A 13,717-nucleotide genomic window follows, 5' to 3' on the forward strand; every position below is an offset into this window, starting at 1 on the left:
TCTATCTCCCTCTCTCTATCTATTTATCACATGAAATAAGGAGACACATACAATATACAACCAACTTCTAACAGAAGTTCTCTCTGTGGGATGGAACTTGAGACTTTCTATATTACATAGTTCTGTAAAGTTAGAATTTTCAGTGATGTAATCAGAGAAAATAAAGAAGTTAAAAAAAGAAGTGGGGTAAGTGCTCTGATTGGGAAAGTAGATTTAGCTCTGGAGGCACAAGACAGGCACATCTGACAGAGCAAAAGGAGGAGTCATGGAAGGCCATCTGGAGGAGGTGACATTAAAACTTATAACTAAAAATTAACAGGGGTTAGCCAAGCCAGTAGGCCTGTGGGTCACACAGGACTACGTGAGGCAAAATGAAATGAGTTCGGTCCAGGTGGGGAGTATTTATTCACTCACTCATTCATTCAACCAATATTTATTGAGCATCCCCTGAGCCAGGCACAGTTCTTTCTGGGCACTAGAATTTGAAATGAGCAAATGTTTTATTACAAAACTGACAAAGCTTGCAGGGCTCACTTTCTACTTGGGAAGTTGGTAATGAGGCCACAGAGGTAGGCAGAGGTCGGGTGGTCAGGACAGACAGGCCTTGACAGCATTACCATAGGACAAAGGGGAGGCACTGAAGGGTTTTAAGCAGGAAGTGACATGGCCATTCTTTTTTTTTTTTTTTTTTGTATTTTTCTGAAGTTGGAAATGGGGAGGCAGTCAGAAGACAGACTCCCGCATGCGCCCGACCGGGATCCACCCGCATGCCCACCAGAGGGCGGTGCTCTGCCCATCTGGGGCATTGCTCTGTTGCAACCAGAGCCATTCTAGCGCCTGAGGCAGAGGCCATAGAGCCATCCTCAGCACCTGGGCCAACCTTGCTCCAATGGAGCTTTGGCTGCGGGAGGGGAAGAGAGAGACAGAGAGGAAGGGGAGGGGGAAGGGTGGAGAGGCAGATGGGCGCTTCTCCTGTGTGCCCTGGCCAGGAATCGAACCCGGGACTCCTGCACGCCAGGCCGATGCTCTACCACTGAGCCAACCGGCCAGGGCAACATGGCTATTCTTCACTGTGTTTCTACCACTGACATCAGGTTACTCTTTCTAAAACATTGCTCAATCTGAGCCTAGCAGGAAGCCGAGTCAGCCCAAACTAGGGTGGTGGGGCTCCTGCTGATGACTGAACTGATCCAACTATTGACAACCACCTCTGTTGCTTAATATCTCCTGAAAGGACCATGCACAGTCTCACCTTTGGGCCTTGTCCTAGGCTTGAAGCCCCTTCTACCACCTCTTTTCCTCTTAATTTTCTTGGCAGAAGCTCAAGCCCCACCTCTAGAGCTTTGGAGCTCAGTAGCAGGCTTCCCCAAACTACGGCCTGCGGGCCACATGCGGCCCCCTGAGGCCATTTATCTGCCCCCCCACACACACTTCCAGAAGGGGCACCTCTTTCATTGGTGGTCAGTGAGAGGAGCACTGTATGTGGCGGCCCTCCAATGGTCTGAGGGACAGTGAACTGGTCCCCTGTGTAAAAAGTTTGGGGACCCCTGCCCTAGGGCAATGAGAAATGACCTCGGGGGCCAGTGCCTTTCATCATCTGCCCAATAATTATGCTTCTCCTTCTGCCTTCTCTTTCTCTGTTACAGTAGAAATCATTTCAAAAATCATACATAGAGTTCCACATAAGGCAAATGTTGAGTATAAACAAGTACATGCCACTATTTATATAGTAAAACAAATAAACACAAAAACAAAACACTCCCCTAGATTCTAGATTGGAATCCTCTCTCAGCTTCCTGCCAGCTGTGTGACCCTGGGTAAGTCATTCAAACTCTGTGGGCCTCAGTTTCCTCATCTGTAAAATGATGGTAATTATAGCACCAACTCTAGGGTTCCAGTGAAGAACTAGGACACACAGGGCAGTGCCTGACATGTGTCAAGGCCGCAGTGGGCACCAGCCCTTCTCTTCTTTGGCACTGGTGGGGGGCTGTGGAAAGTGCAGAGGGGGAAGGCCTACCCCACTCCCAGATACACTTCCCACCTCTTCCCATGGGCCCAATCTGCCGGCCATACCAGACCCTCCTCCTTTTCTTAAACCTCTCGAGATTTCCCCACATTTCAGAATTTACATCTTTATCTAGAATGTACTTTCTGGCCAGTGCCCATGCAGAATACTACCTACTTTCTGGGGCTGCCTCCTACATGCTTCCCTCCCTGATTCCCCCACCTGAGGTCACATGAAACCCTCCCCCCCAGACCTGTACATTTCTCCAGGTTGTTGCACAGATGGTCTTGAAACAGAGGGATTATGTGTCTTGCTGTGTGTGAATGTAGGGTGTACAAGGGGGTAAGGGGCAAACCCTGCTCATGCTAATTCCCCACAGCATCCAGAACCACACTTTGTAAAAAGTAGGTGCTCAGAATATAATGAATGGAAAGACCCCCAAGAGGCTTAAAGGGTGAGGCAAAGGGCTTCCCAAGAAGATAAATCACGGGTTCAGGTTGGGTGAGTGATTCTTATAAAAATAGGTCATAGGATGTGGGCTCCTAGGGCTTAAGAGAACCCCAAGTCACACAGTTCTACCAAAGAAAGAATCTCCTCTCTGCCTTTAGTTACCAACCTCTGCTTGAATCCTTCCAAGGTCTGGAAGCTAACTACCTGTCCCACTGCTAGACAATTCTTTCAACTTTTTTTTTTAAGACTTTCTTTACTTTTAGAGAGGAGAGAGAGAAAGAAGAGAGAGAGAGAAGAGCAGAGGAGCAGAAATCATCAACTCCCATATGTGCCTTGACCAGGCAAGCCCAGGGTTTTGAAGCAGCGACCCCAGCGTTTCCAGGTTGACGCTTTAGGCACTGAGCCACCGCAGGTCAGGCAAGACAATTTGAACACTTGAAATAATCTTAATATTTACTCAAGACCTGTAGTGGCATAGTAGAGTACTGATCTGGGATGCTGAGGTCCCTGAATCGAAACCCAAAGGTCCCTGGCTTGAGCATGGGATGACCAACTTGATCCCAAGGTCACTGGTTTGAACCCAAAGATCCCTGACTTGAAGCTGATGATCACTGGCTTGAGCCCAAGGTCAGTAGCTTGAACAAAGGGTCACTGGCTTGGCTTGAGCCCCCCAATCAAGGCATGTATGAGAAACAATCAATGAACAACTAAAGTGAAGCAACTACAAGTTGATGCTTCTCATCTCTCTTCCTCTCTCTTATCAATTAAAAAATATATTTATTCTGGCCTGACCTGTGGCGGTGCAGTGGATAAAGCGTCGACCTGGAAATGCTGAGGTCGCCGGTTCGAAACCCTGGGCTGGCCTGGTCAAGGCACATATGGGAGTTGATGCTTCCAGCTCCTCCCCCCCCTCCTCTCTAAAAATGAATAAATAAAATTAAATATATATATATTTATTCAAATATTACTGCATGGTAACTCTCTTTTCATCCCACCCTCTAGGGCAACTGAAGATCATTTTCTTTCATTTTAATTGGGAAATACTTTCACAACCTTCAAATGCAATGTATAAAAGGGCATGGAGTAAGCGGTCCCCTCCCACTCCTTCCAGACACCCTCCCAAGCCTGTTGCCCTGCTAGGACCCTATGACTGCTGGCTTCCCCTTAGGCCTGAGGATCCTCCATCAGTAGAAACTGGTTTCAAAGAAACCATCTGGGCAACCTGAATGCCTTGAGTTCCCTTCCCGGGGGGACACCTCCTGGGCCATTGCCACTCACTAAGCCTTTTCTGTGCACCTGCATTTTCTCAGTAACTGCCAACTGTCCCTTGAAGGACCTCTTCTCCCCCCACCTTCCCAGGACCACTGTTCTAGACCCTCACATTTCTTTCTTTCTTTTTTAAATTTATTTTTATTTTTTAGTGAAAGGAAGGGAGGCAGTGAGACAGACTCCCACATGCACCCTAACCGGGATCCGCCCGGCATGCCCACTAGGGGGCGATGCTCTGCCCATCTGGGGCCAGTGCTCCATTGCTCAACAAGCCAGCCATTTCCTTAGTGCCTGAGGGGGAGACCATGGAGCCATCCTCAGCACTTGGAAGCCAACTCCCTTGAGCCAATAGAGCCCTGGCTGTGGGAGGACAAGATATAGAAAGAGAAAGAGAGGGGGGGGGGGGGAGAAGCTGATGGTCACTTCTCTTGTGTACCCTGATTGGGAATCAAACCTGGGACTTTGACACTCCAGGCTGAGGCTCTACTACTGAGCCAACTGGCCGAGGCCAACCCTCACATTTCTAACCTTTCTCTAGACCAGCGGATCTCAACCAGGGGAGATTTTGTCCCAGAAGACATTTGGAAATGTCTGGAGACATTTATATTGTCACAGCTAGGGTTTGCTACCAGCATCTAGAGGGCTTGAGGCCAGAGAAGCTGCTGAACACCCTACAGTGCACAGGACAAGCTCCCACACCAAAGAAGTAGCTGGCCGTTTCCAGAGCACAAACTCCGCTCTTGACCTACTCCAGAACCAGAAACCAGGCTCTGAGGAGGGAGGCGGGTGAGCACCCACCAGTGTCGAGGTCAGCGGACCAGCACTCCCCTCCTTTCTCAGCTCACAAACCCTGGAGTACATCAGTGTCCAGTACGGTAGGCTTAAGGGGACCACACTCCCAGGGAGAGCCAGCGACAAGGAAGGACAGATCACAGCCAAATGGGAAATGGCTCAAGGTAAAGCTAACCTCTTTCCAAGCAACTGGGTCTTTGTGCCCCTCCCTCTCTTTCCCCTGAATCCCCATGGTGGCATCCTCTAGAGGGGGACCTTTGTCCAGCAGGCATGCCACTGCAAGCAGAGCCACTGCTGCTAGGACTAGAGCAGGCACGGAAAGGCCCAACAGTTGCCAGAGCTAGGGGCTCATAAAGAGCTGGTTCACAGCTGGGAGAGATTCAAATTCAACCATCACCTGGGGAACAGGTGTTCTCTTCACCAGGCATTTTCACAGCTGTTATGTCACTTGGTTCTCACAGCAGCCTTTCCAGATAGGAGGCACTTATGCCCATGTAGAGGTGAGGGGACTGGGGATTCTATAGTAGCCCAAAGTCATCCAGCCAGAGAGAGGGCGCTAAGGCTCCTGTCCAGGAGAGACGCAGAGAGCAGCGGTGATGAGCACCCCCACCACTTACCAGCTGTGGGACCTTACGAGGGTTATGCGACCTCTTTGATCCTTTGCTCCACATCTGTACAATGGGGTCATATAAGTGCCTGTCTCACAAGGTTGTGGTCAGGGCTTAATGAGTTCAGTATTTTATAAAGTGCTACAACAGCGCCCAGCATTTGGTAAGTGCTAGGAAAGTGTTTCTCTTATTCCTCTTCTTTCTGCCAAACAACAGGAGGGTGAGGGGTCTGTGTGGCCCTCCATATAGAAGCAACTAGTCCAAAGTCAAGAGCATATCCACGTGAAAGAAAGCGCTAGCACCCACTAGTGGACAAACTAGGTGACAACAATGGAAAATACAGAGTTCCTGGGATAGGAGCCAGCCTGCTGGGATGCTCTCTGCCTTTCTGCACTCTGGCAGAGTACAAGGCCCAAAGGCCATCCAGGCTTTGCCACCCGATGGCTCACTGGTATATGGCCAAATCCCTCAATGTGAAGACTGTTTTGAGGGCTTTCACAGCATTTGTTTCAGGGCAATTTAACACCCGTGATAAAGTGGCTCAGTCAGCCTCCCTGTCTTACCCCCAAAGACTGCAGGATTCAAGGGTTTTGCTGGGTGCACCTTCATACCCACAGTGCCTGCCTGGGACCTACAGGAGATCATAAAACCTTCAGTGAATAAATGTTACTTTGGAAGCAGCCTGATTGGCAGATGTGAAAGAACATTAATGAACAATGAACCAGCATACTGGCAGGGAGAGGAAGACCCCAGACAGACTAGGAGAGCAACAGGGACCCCCAGGTCAGCCAGGCATGCTTCATCCGGGGAGACCAGCTCCAAGCCAGGTGTGAAGGCGGGGATGGGCCAGGGAGGACAGGAAGGGCCAGCTTTGGAGGGAGCTGAGGGTCACCATCAGGGTAACCTGTCACCCTACTAACCTCTTTCTCAACTCCTACAAGCGAAGGAAACCCCCTGAGCCTTAGTTTCTTCATCTACAAAATAGGGGGCTCCCCCAGTGGCTGGAGGAGTTGGGTGGCAATGAGGCTCGTGGACTCCCAGCATAGCGTCTGGCATGGAGGAGGAGCCATTTCATCTCCACTTTGCAGTGAGGATCAAAGACTCAGACAGGGAGAAACGGACAGCAAGGCCGCCGAGACAGGAGACTGGCAACCCGAGGACAGTATGTCTCTGATTCCACTGGCAGCTGGAAACGCCTAGAGGCCCCCAAACCACAGGGAGCTGCTAACCCCCACAACCCAGGCCTGAAACACAGTCCAATGGGAGCAGACTGGGACACAATCTCAGAGGCCCCTGCTCTCCACGTGGCTTCTCCATTCACCTCAGAGCAAACGCCTTGTTTTGCAACCTCAAATCTCAAACCCCAAGTCTTCAGAAGAGACGGAGGGAGGAAAGGGGAGGCAGAAATCTGTCCCAGCTTCATCCCCCAAGACGGCATTTGCCCTTCCCTCCTCCTCCCTGGCCATCCCAGCGCTTCTCAGTTCAATTCCACAAACGCCAGGTGAGCAGCCCTAGGTGCTCGGCTGGGAGCAGCTGTTGAGGGCCATGGAGATGACGGGGACAGTAACAGTGTGCATGTCCCGGACAGCGAAGGGCCCAGCACCGTGAGAGCTTCACAGGGGAGGTGGTGTCCACGCGGACCTGGCAGCACCACAGACTCCAGCGTCAGAAAGACCCCAGTTTATTTTAAATATATATATATATAATATTTTTTTTATTTTAGTGAGAGGAGGAGAAGCAGACAGACTCCTGCATACACTCTGATCCACCTGGCATGCCCACTAGGGGGCGATGCTCTGCCCATCTGGGGCCATTGCTCCATTGCTCAGCAACACAGCCGTTTTTTTAGCACCTGAGGCAGAGGCCAGGGAGCCATCCTCAGCGCCCAAGGCCAACTCGCTTAAACCAACCGAGCCATGGCTATGGGAGAGGAAAAGTGAGAGAGAGCAAGAGAGAGAGAGGGGAGGGGTGGTAAAGCAGGTGGTTGCTTCTCCTGTGTGCCCTAACTGGGAATCAAACCCAGGACATCCACACTCTGGGCCAATGCTCTACCACTGAGCCAACCTGCCAGGGCCAGAAAGACACAAGTTTAAATCTCTGGCCCCAGTGGCTTGGGCAAATTAAGTCACCTTTCTGAGCCTCAGTTTCCTCACTGTAAAATGATGATCACTGCACCCACCTTATAGGGTTGTGGTCGGCTTTAAATGAAACAACCCATGTAAAAAGTTCAGCAAAAATCTAAGTATCTGTGATGATGATGAAGAGAAGGAGGAGGTAGAAGAGGAGGAGGAAGAAGAGGAGGAAGAGAAGAAGAGGAAGGAGGGAGAGGGAGATGAGAATGACAGCAATGGTGATCATTTCAATTCTCCCCCATCCTTTTTTATTTGTTTTTTGTGACAGACAGAGTCAGACAGAGGGACAGATAGGGACAGACAGCCAGGAAAGGAGAGATGAGAAGCATCAATTCTTAGTTGCAGCACCTTAGTTGTTTGTTGATTGCATTCTCGTATGTGCCTTGACCAGGGGGCTACAGCAGACTGAGTGACTTCTTGCTTGAGCCAGCGACCTTGGGCTCAAGCTGGTGCCTTGCTCAAGCCAGATGAGCCCGGGCTCAAGCTGGCAACCTCAGGGTCTTGAACCTGGGTCTTATGTGTCCCAGTCCGACGCTCTATCCACTGCGCCACCGCCTGGTCAGGCTCTCCCATCCTTATCTTTGGATTTTCCTGTAAGCTAGAGTCTGAACCCTTCAATTCAGCCTTTTGTTAGACACCCTTTTACCTGCTGTGGGTATCACAGGAACTACAGAATGAGTTTGACATCGGGCAATCCTAACTAAAATGCATACAACTAAAATGTAAATTTACCAATTTACAAAGAGCTCTACTTAACACCATCTCATGGAAGCCTTACAACATCTGTGTGAGGTCACGAGGGAGGAAATTCTCCGTATCTTCACTTTAGAGATGAGCAATCCTGGAGCTCAGAGAAGGTGATGCACATCCCTCAGGTCATACAGCTAGAAGGTGGCAGGGCTGAGACAACACCTAGATTTTCTCTCTTCCTTGAGGCCCCTTTTTACTGCACTGCCCAAGAGGGTAGGCAATAGAGTCCAGCCTGGGCTTGGGGAGTGTGGCATCTGCAGGTCAGTGCTTCAGGTTTCACACTGCGGGCTCAAGGAGTGGGTGGTGCTGCGCAGAAGAGCAAGGCTGTAGGGAGTGTTGGGGAGTGAAGCGAGTGTGTCCTGCCAACACTAGAGACGTGGCTTCATCTGGGCTTCCACTCTGGGCAGCACCAATCCACCCAGAAAGCAGGTTGCTAAAGCAGACACAGTGTCGTCCAGCTAACCTTCATCAGACCAGGTCCTTGCAATGTTCCTGGCTCCCCCCTCCTCTAAAAGCTGCTGAGAAAAGTCTTGTGGGCCTCAGTCACCAAGGACCGAGCATCCACAGTGAGACGAGCCCGATGCTGCAGGCCTCACCTGAGCTCTCCCAGTCTATCCTCTGAAGTCCTATTTAGAGATAAGAAAACTGAGGCTCAGAGGGGTTATGACAATCCTCCAATGTCTCACAGCTAAAGAGAGCAGACGTGTATCTATCCAAAGCTTGTGCCCCGCCTGTTCCCTGGGCGGCTCTATGAGACTGTGACATTTAATTTTATGTGTCAACCTGACTGTGCCACGGTGCTCAGACAATTTGAACATTATTCAGGGTGTGTCTGTGAGGGTGTTTCTGGATGAGATTGATATTTGACTCAGTTGACTGAGTAAAGCAGATTTCCCTTCCTAAAGTGGGTGGGCCTCATCTAATCAACGGAAGACTGGAATAGAACAGAAAGGCTGCTGAGGAAGAGGGAGCTCCTCTTGGCTGACTGCAGAGCTGGGACACGGGTCTATTCCAGCCTTCAGACTCAGACCAAAGTGTTGGCTCTTCTTGGGTCCAAGCCTGCTGGCTTTCTAGTCTGAAAGAGCACTGATCCTGCAGGTTCCAGACTCAGACAAGAACTACACATCGGCTTTCCTGGGTCTCCAGTTTGCTGACTGCAGCTCTTGGGATTTTTCAGTCTCCATAATGGAGTGAGCCAACTCCTTATAACAAAAATCTCTCTCTCTATTATATACGCATATGCATTGTATTGGTTCTATTTCTCTGGAGAATCCTGACTAATCCGAAGACCAAAGTGGCTGCATATTTGGGTGTGGAACGCCCAACTTCCAGAGGCCAGATATCAAAATATCCAGAACAATGGTCTGATTTGGTCTGAAAGTCCCCTTGGTTCCCGAGGCCCCAACCGGAAGTCTGGCAGGGAGGGAACCGACCTGGCCAAAGAGCAGAGCCAAGTGGCAGAAACCTTGGTTGGCTTGCTTTCTTCTCCTCCTCCTGCTTCTTCCTCTTCCCCCTCCTTTTTTAAAAAACTCAAACTGTTCCCCAAGTACGGAGAGAGGTTGTCTGCTCTCTCCAGCACCCCAATGTGTACAGCAATACTTGTTGAGTCCACTAGATGGAGCAAGTGACCCAGCGGAAAGGGCAAAAAAAAACGCCACTCCAGGAGAGAAGGTGGGGAGGAAGGGGTGCACTGGTCTGGAATCTTCGCTAGGATCCCCAAGCTGGATAAATGTTCCCTACCTCTATCTTGCCTGACTTCTAGTCAGTGGTGTTAAACTTAATCATTGGGTTCCCGAGCACTTTAGTCAGTTGTCACTGTAGCATATCTGGATTTCAAAGTCCTCAAACCAAGTTTTCCCCTTATGAGCCACCAAGCAAAAGGGGCAACCACGAACTGAAGAATGTCAGTGCCCTGAGGCCTCAGAGCTCCAGGCAGAGCGCCTCCTTATTGTGCCTGTGCTCCTGACAGCCTGACAGTACCTTTCACCAGGGATTTTAAAAATCGATGGACAAGCACTCTAGTGAGGTGGTCATGTGATGAGGGAAGGAACCAGGACAGGAAGCGAGGAGGAAGGCAGAGGGGAGAAGGAAACGGCAAGGACACTTTTCTTCTTCAGCAAGTGGCTCTATTTGGCCACGCTTTCTCAACCCTCAGCCAGCATTTCTGGCCCTGTATTGTGCCCTACAATGAATCCTGCTGCACCTGCTCCCAATGGGGTAATAGCTGAGTCTCCGGGGGGGAGGGGTGTCTCTGAGCCCTGCTGGGAATGAGAGATCTAACAGCAGATACAGGAAGCAGGAGTCTGCTCCTTGCTTTTCCAGTTGGCCTCAATTCAGGTCTCAGAATACTCTCTCCTCCACCAGTAGCAAAAATCCTGCCCTGTATGTCCAAGATGGCTGTCTCTCACCTGCCACCCTTCCTAGGATGACAAAACTGGCTGTGGGGGGCCAGGACCTGACCAACATCCTCTCCACCCCCTCCACCTCCCACCTGCCCCACCGTCCCTTCCCAAACTTGCACTGCCTGGCAGCCAGTGAGCTCTGCCTCTGTTGCCATGGCAATGATGTGGCTTCCCCCAAGTGGGAAGCCAGTTGGTTGCCAAGGCCCTTGTTGCCAAAGGCTATAACAGCCACCTGGTGGTGTGAAGGGGGGTGAGAGCTCGGCAGAGGGGTGGAGGGTGGCCGAGGAAGCTGGAGAAAGGAAGCAGGGGGTTTTTAAGAAATGGTCGAGTCCAAGTAGCCTTCCCTGGCTAGATAGGGTGGGGCGCTGGGCCCTGGGGAAGGGAACAAGTATCTCACAGCCTTTCAGTGACTGCTCCTTGGGGGGATTAGAGGAAAGAGAGGGGACCCCCACAAAACACACCTGGACAAGCTCTCTACCCAGCAGGACCAGGCACTCCAAGCCCCCGCAAAATGGAGGAACGGCTTTGATCCTTTCCAACTTCAGAATAATAGCTCCCAGGAATTTCTCTCTTGCTCCTGTATCTCAGACACACGGTGCACAAGCTGGGCCCAGAGAGAGCCGAGCCCTGTGGCCAGGAACAGCATTAACTGCAAACCTCCACACATTTCTAGCCCCCGGGTCTGTCTCAGAGCACATCCTTAATATTCCATGGAAAATGCTTCTCTTTGGCACAGGGCTCCCATCAGTCAACAAGAGTTGAGGCAGGCACCATTACAGCTCATTCCCTTCTGGGGACCCTCGGTTCTCAGGAAATGCTACTACAGAAGCAGCTTACTTCACCCCACAGTGAACACTGAGGCCAGCTTTTTACAAAATGCCGAGCTGGCATTTGTATATTTACAGCCCACAGGTCACATAGGCAGCCACTGTCCACCTGGACCCAGAAAGCAGAGCCTGTTCCCTCTCCACGGCCCCATCGTGCTAGAGGCGCCCAAAGAGAAAAGTGACAGAGGAGGTGAGGGTGTCCAGCGGGCAGGGGGAGCCGACAGCTGGTGGAGGAGGCAGAGAGAGCAGCAGGTGGGCTGGGAGGGGAGCCTGGTCTGAGAGGAGTCCGGGACAAGAGAGAGATGACGAGGGCACCGCAAACAGCAGGCCCACATCTCCCCCGTCCTCATCCCCAGGGAGCATCCCAAGCAGAGCCTGGCCCACGACACCCATGCCTGCCCACCGCCTCCCCAAACCCAGAAGGAAAAGCAGGTGTACCTACCCCAGGTGCCAGCCCCTCAGGTGGGGTGGGGGAGGTGCTGTCCCCGCTGCCCTGGCTGCGGGCGCTGAGCTGGGGTGACATGGTGGGCGACTCGTCGATGTACGGCATGGTCTCTGAGCCCTCCGGGGGCCCCTTCTGCTCCTCATTTCCCTCTCCGTCGTAGTCGTCTGCCCCGTAGCTGAAGTCTGAGACAAGGAACAAGAAAGGCCACTGAGAGTCCTCCACGAGGGCTGCCAGGGACTGGTAGCGCAGTGGGCGCCGGCGCCGGCCCCCAGCTGCCATGCTCCTGGCCGCAGCATCCAGGGCCTGGCCCAGGCGGGGGCTGCGCAGGGGCCCGGGCTCCGTGTGGGGCTGGGGAGCGCCAGCAGTTCAGGGGCCGCTGGGAGCCGGGGAGGAGCAGATTAGCTGTTGCTACCCGCTTAATAGCATGTCAGTTGCGTATTTCAAGCTGCCGTTTCCTTTGCCTCCTGCCTAATTCCAAGTCTAAAAATTAACAGTGGGAACAGGAGGCAGGACGCTGGCTTCCAACTCTCCTCTCTGAGTCACCATTTTGCTTTTTATAGGGAATAAGAGGTGGGGGCTGGGCCCAAGCGATGTCACTTCCTGAGCCCCTCCTCCCAGGGTACCATTTGTACACTGAGTCCCATCCCTGGGTGAGGGGGGCAGAGCAGGTTCCAGGCCGGGGGGTTAAAGAACGGCACTCAAGGGAGCCCTCACCCCCTGAAGGCCTCGTGCAGGACGGGGCCCAAGACTGGCAGAGCGTGGGCGAGAAGGCGGCCCCGAGGCCTGGCAGGGACATGATGGAACACAAGACTCCTGAAAAGCCAGTACTTACTTCTATAATTTCAATGTAGGCCTCCTTCAGAGAAGGAGGGAAGAACAGGCGGTGGGGAAGTCGAGTGCTGTTAACCTGCTTGGCTGCCAGCACCGCTCTGGCCCGGAGCCCACGCAGACACCCCTTCCTTAGGACAGCAGGGTGGGTCCATGGAGGACGCAGAGCAGCGCCTCAGAAAGGACCCTGGTCAAATCCCACCAGTGGGGGGGGGTCTTTTCTGCATCAGGGGGAGGGATCCTCCCACCACTACCCCCTTCCCAGCCCCTGGCTGGGCCTGTCCCATCATCTGCTCAGATGTTACTTCTTCCAGGATGTCCTCCCTGGCATCTCAGCTCAAAACTCCAACAGCTCATGGCCTTCTAATGCCCCAGCTGATCCTTCCCATTTGCCCCTAAGCCCCTGGAGCAGGAACTGGGTGTCTCAGCCACCACTGTGTGCCCAGCATCCACAGGCCAACATGCAGCAAGAAGATGTGTGCAGAAGGAATGAATGGGCAGAGGAATGCACTGACCCTCCCAGGTCTGAGACTTGAGCCAAGTTCCCCACTGGGGCCTGGCTCTTCCTCCTGTGTCACAACATACCAGCCCCCGGGAAGCTGGCAGCCTGAGAATGGTGTTAACAGGTCACCAGGGCGCCTGGCCACAGCCACACTTAGTGCAATCTGGCCCTTTGGCAGCTGAGAGCTTCCTCCAGCCTCACTGCACCTGCTCCTACGACTTCTCCTCCAGTCCCTGTGCTGACAGCCCATTAAGCTGTCAGGGGACATGGCTACTATTTTTTTTCCCCAGGATAGGCATGCATGTGAAGAACCACAGAACCTAGTGGTCCAGCCACTGAGCTGTGTGTATGCCATGCACCCGGGAGATAGGATCTACTGCCCCAGAGGACACAGGGCCTGTGTCTGAGGCCCACATGGAGTGGGCCAGCTCTGCTATTTCCAGGGGCTGGGAGAGAGAAGGAGGAGCCACAGCGTTGGGTCTGGCACTGTTTGCTAAGACTCACTCACTTCAGAAAAACACAAGGAGAGGATGAAACATCATGTTAAACTGCCATCTCTCCGCCAGGAGGCTCCAGGCGGCCCTATTACTCCTGCAGTCATGGCCGGGAGTGTCAGTCATGGTAAACCCTGGCCTGGCCAGCAGCTCAGATTCTAGCAGGCCATGCTGACTCTTCTACATACTAACCAATTCCCTGGGATCATAGGA

The 13,717-nt window shown here is 52.4% G+C and overlaps 1 protein-coding gene across 3 annotated transcripts in view; it reads right to left on the bottom strand.

The window, feature by feature from the left end:
- The window catches only part of ABR (ABR activator of RhoGEF and GTPase), a 198,464-nt gene that overhangs the window by 92,667 nt on the left and 92,080 nt on the right, over window positions 1-13,717 (bottom strand). For 2 of the 3 annotated variants that reach the window (XM_066263099.1, XM_066263100.1), the window contains exon 2: window positions 11,674-11,862. In XM_066263099.1, coding sequence (XP_066119196.1) covers window positions 11,674-11,862 — 189 coding nt within the window. Of the gene's footprint in view, window positions 1-11,673; window positions 11,880-13,717 lie in introns of those variants that run through there. The other variant, XM_066263103.1, reaches the window with a different exon arrangement.

The sequence above is a fragment of the Saccopteryx bilineata genome, chromosome 2 (assembly GCF_036850765.1).
Source record: "Saccopteryx bilineata isolate mSacBil1 chromosome 2, mSacBil1_pri_phased_curated, whole genome shotgun sequence".
NCBI classification, from domain to species: Eukaryota; Metazoa; Chordata; class Mammalia; order Chiroptera; family Emballonuridae; genus Saccopteryx; species Saccopteryx bilineata.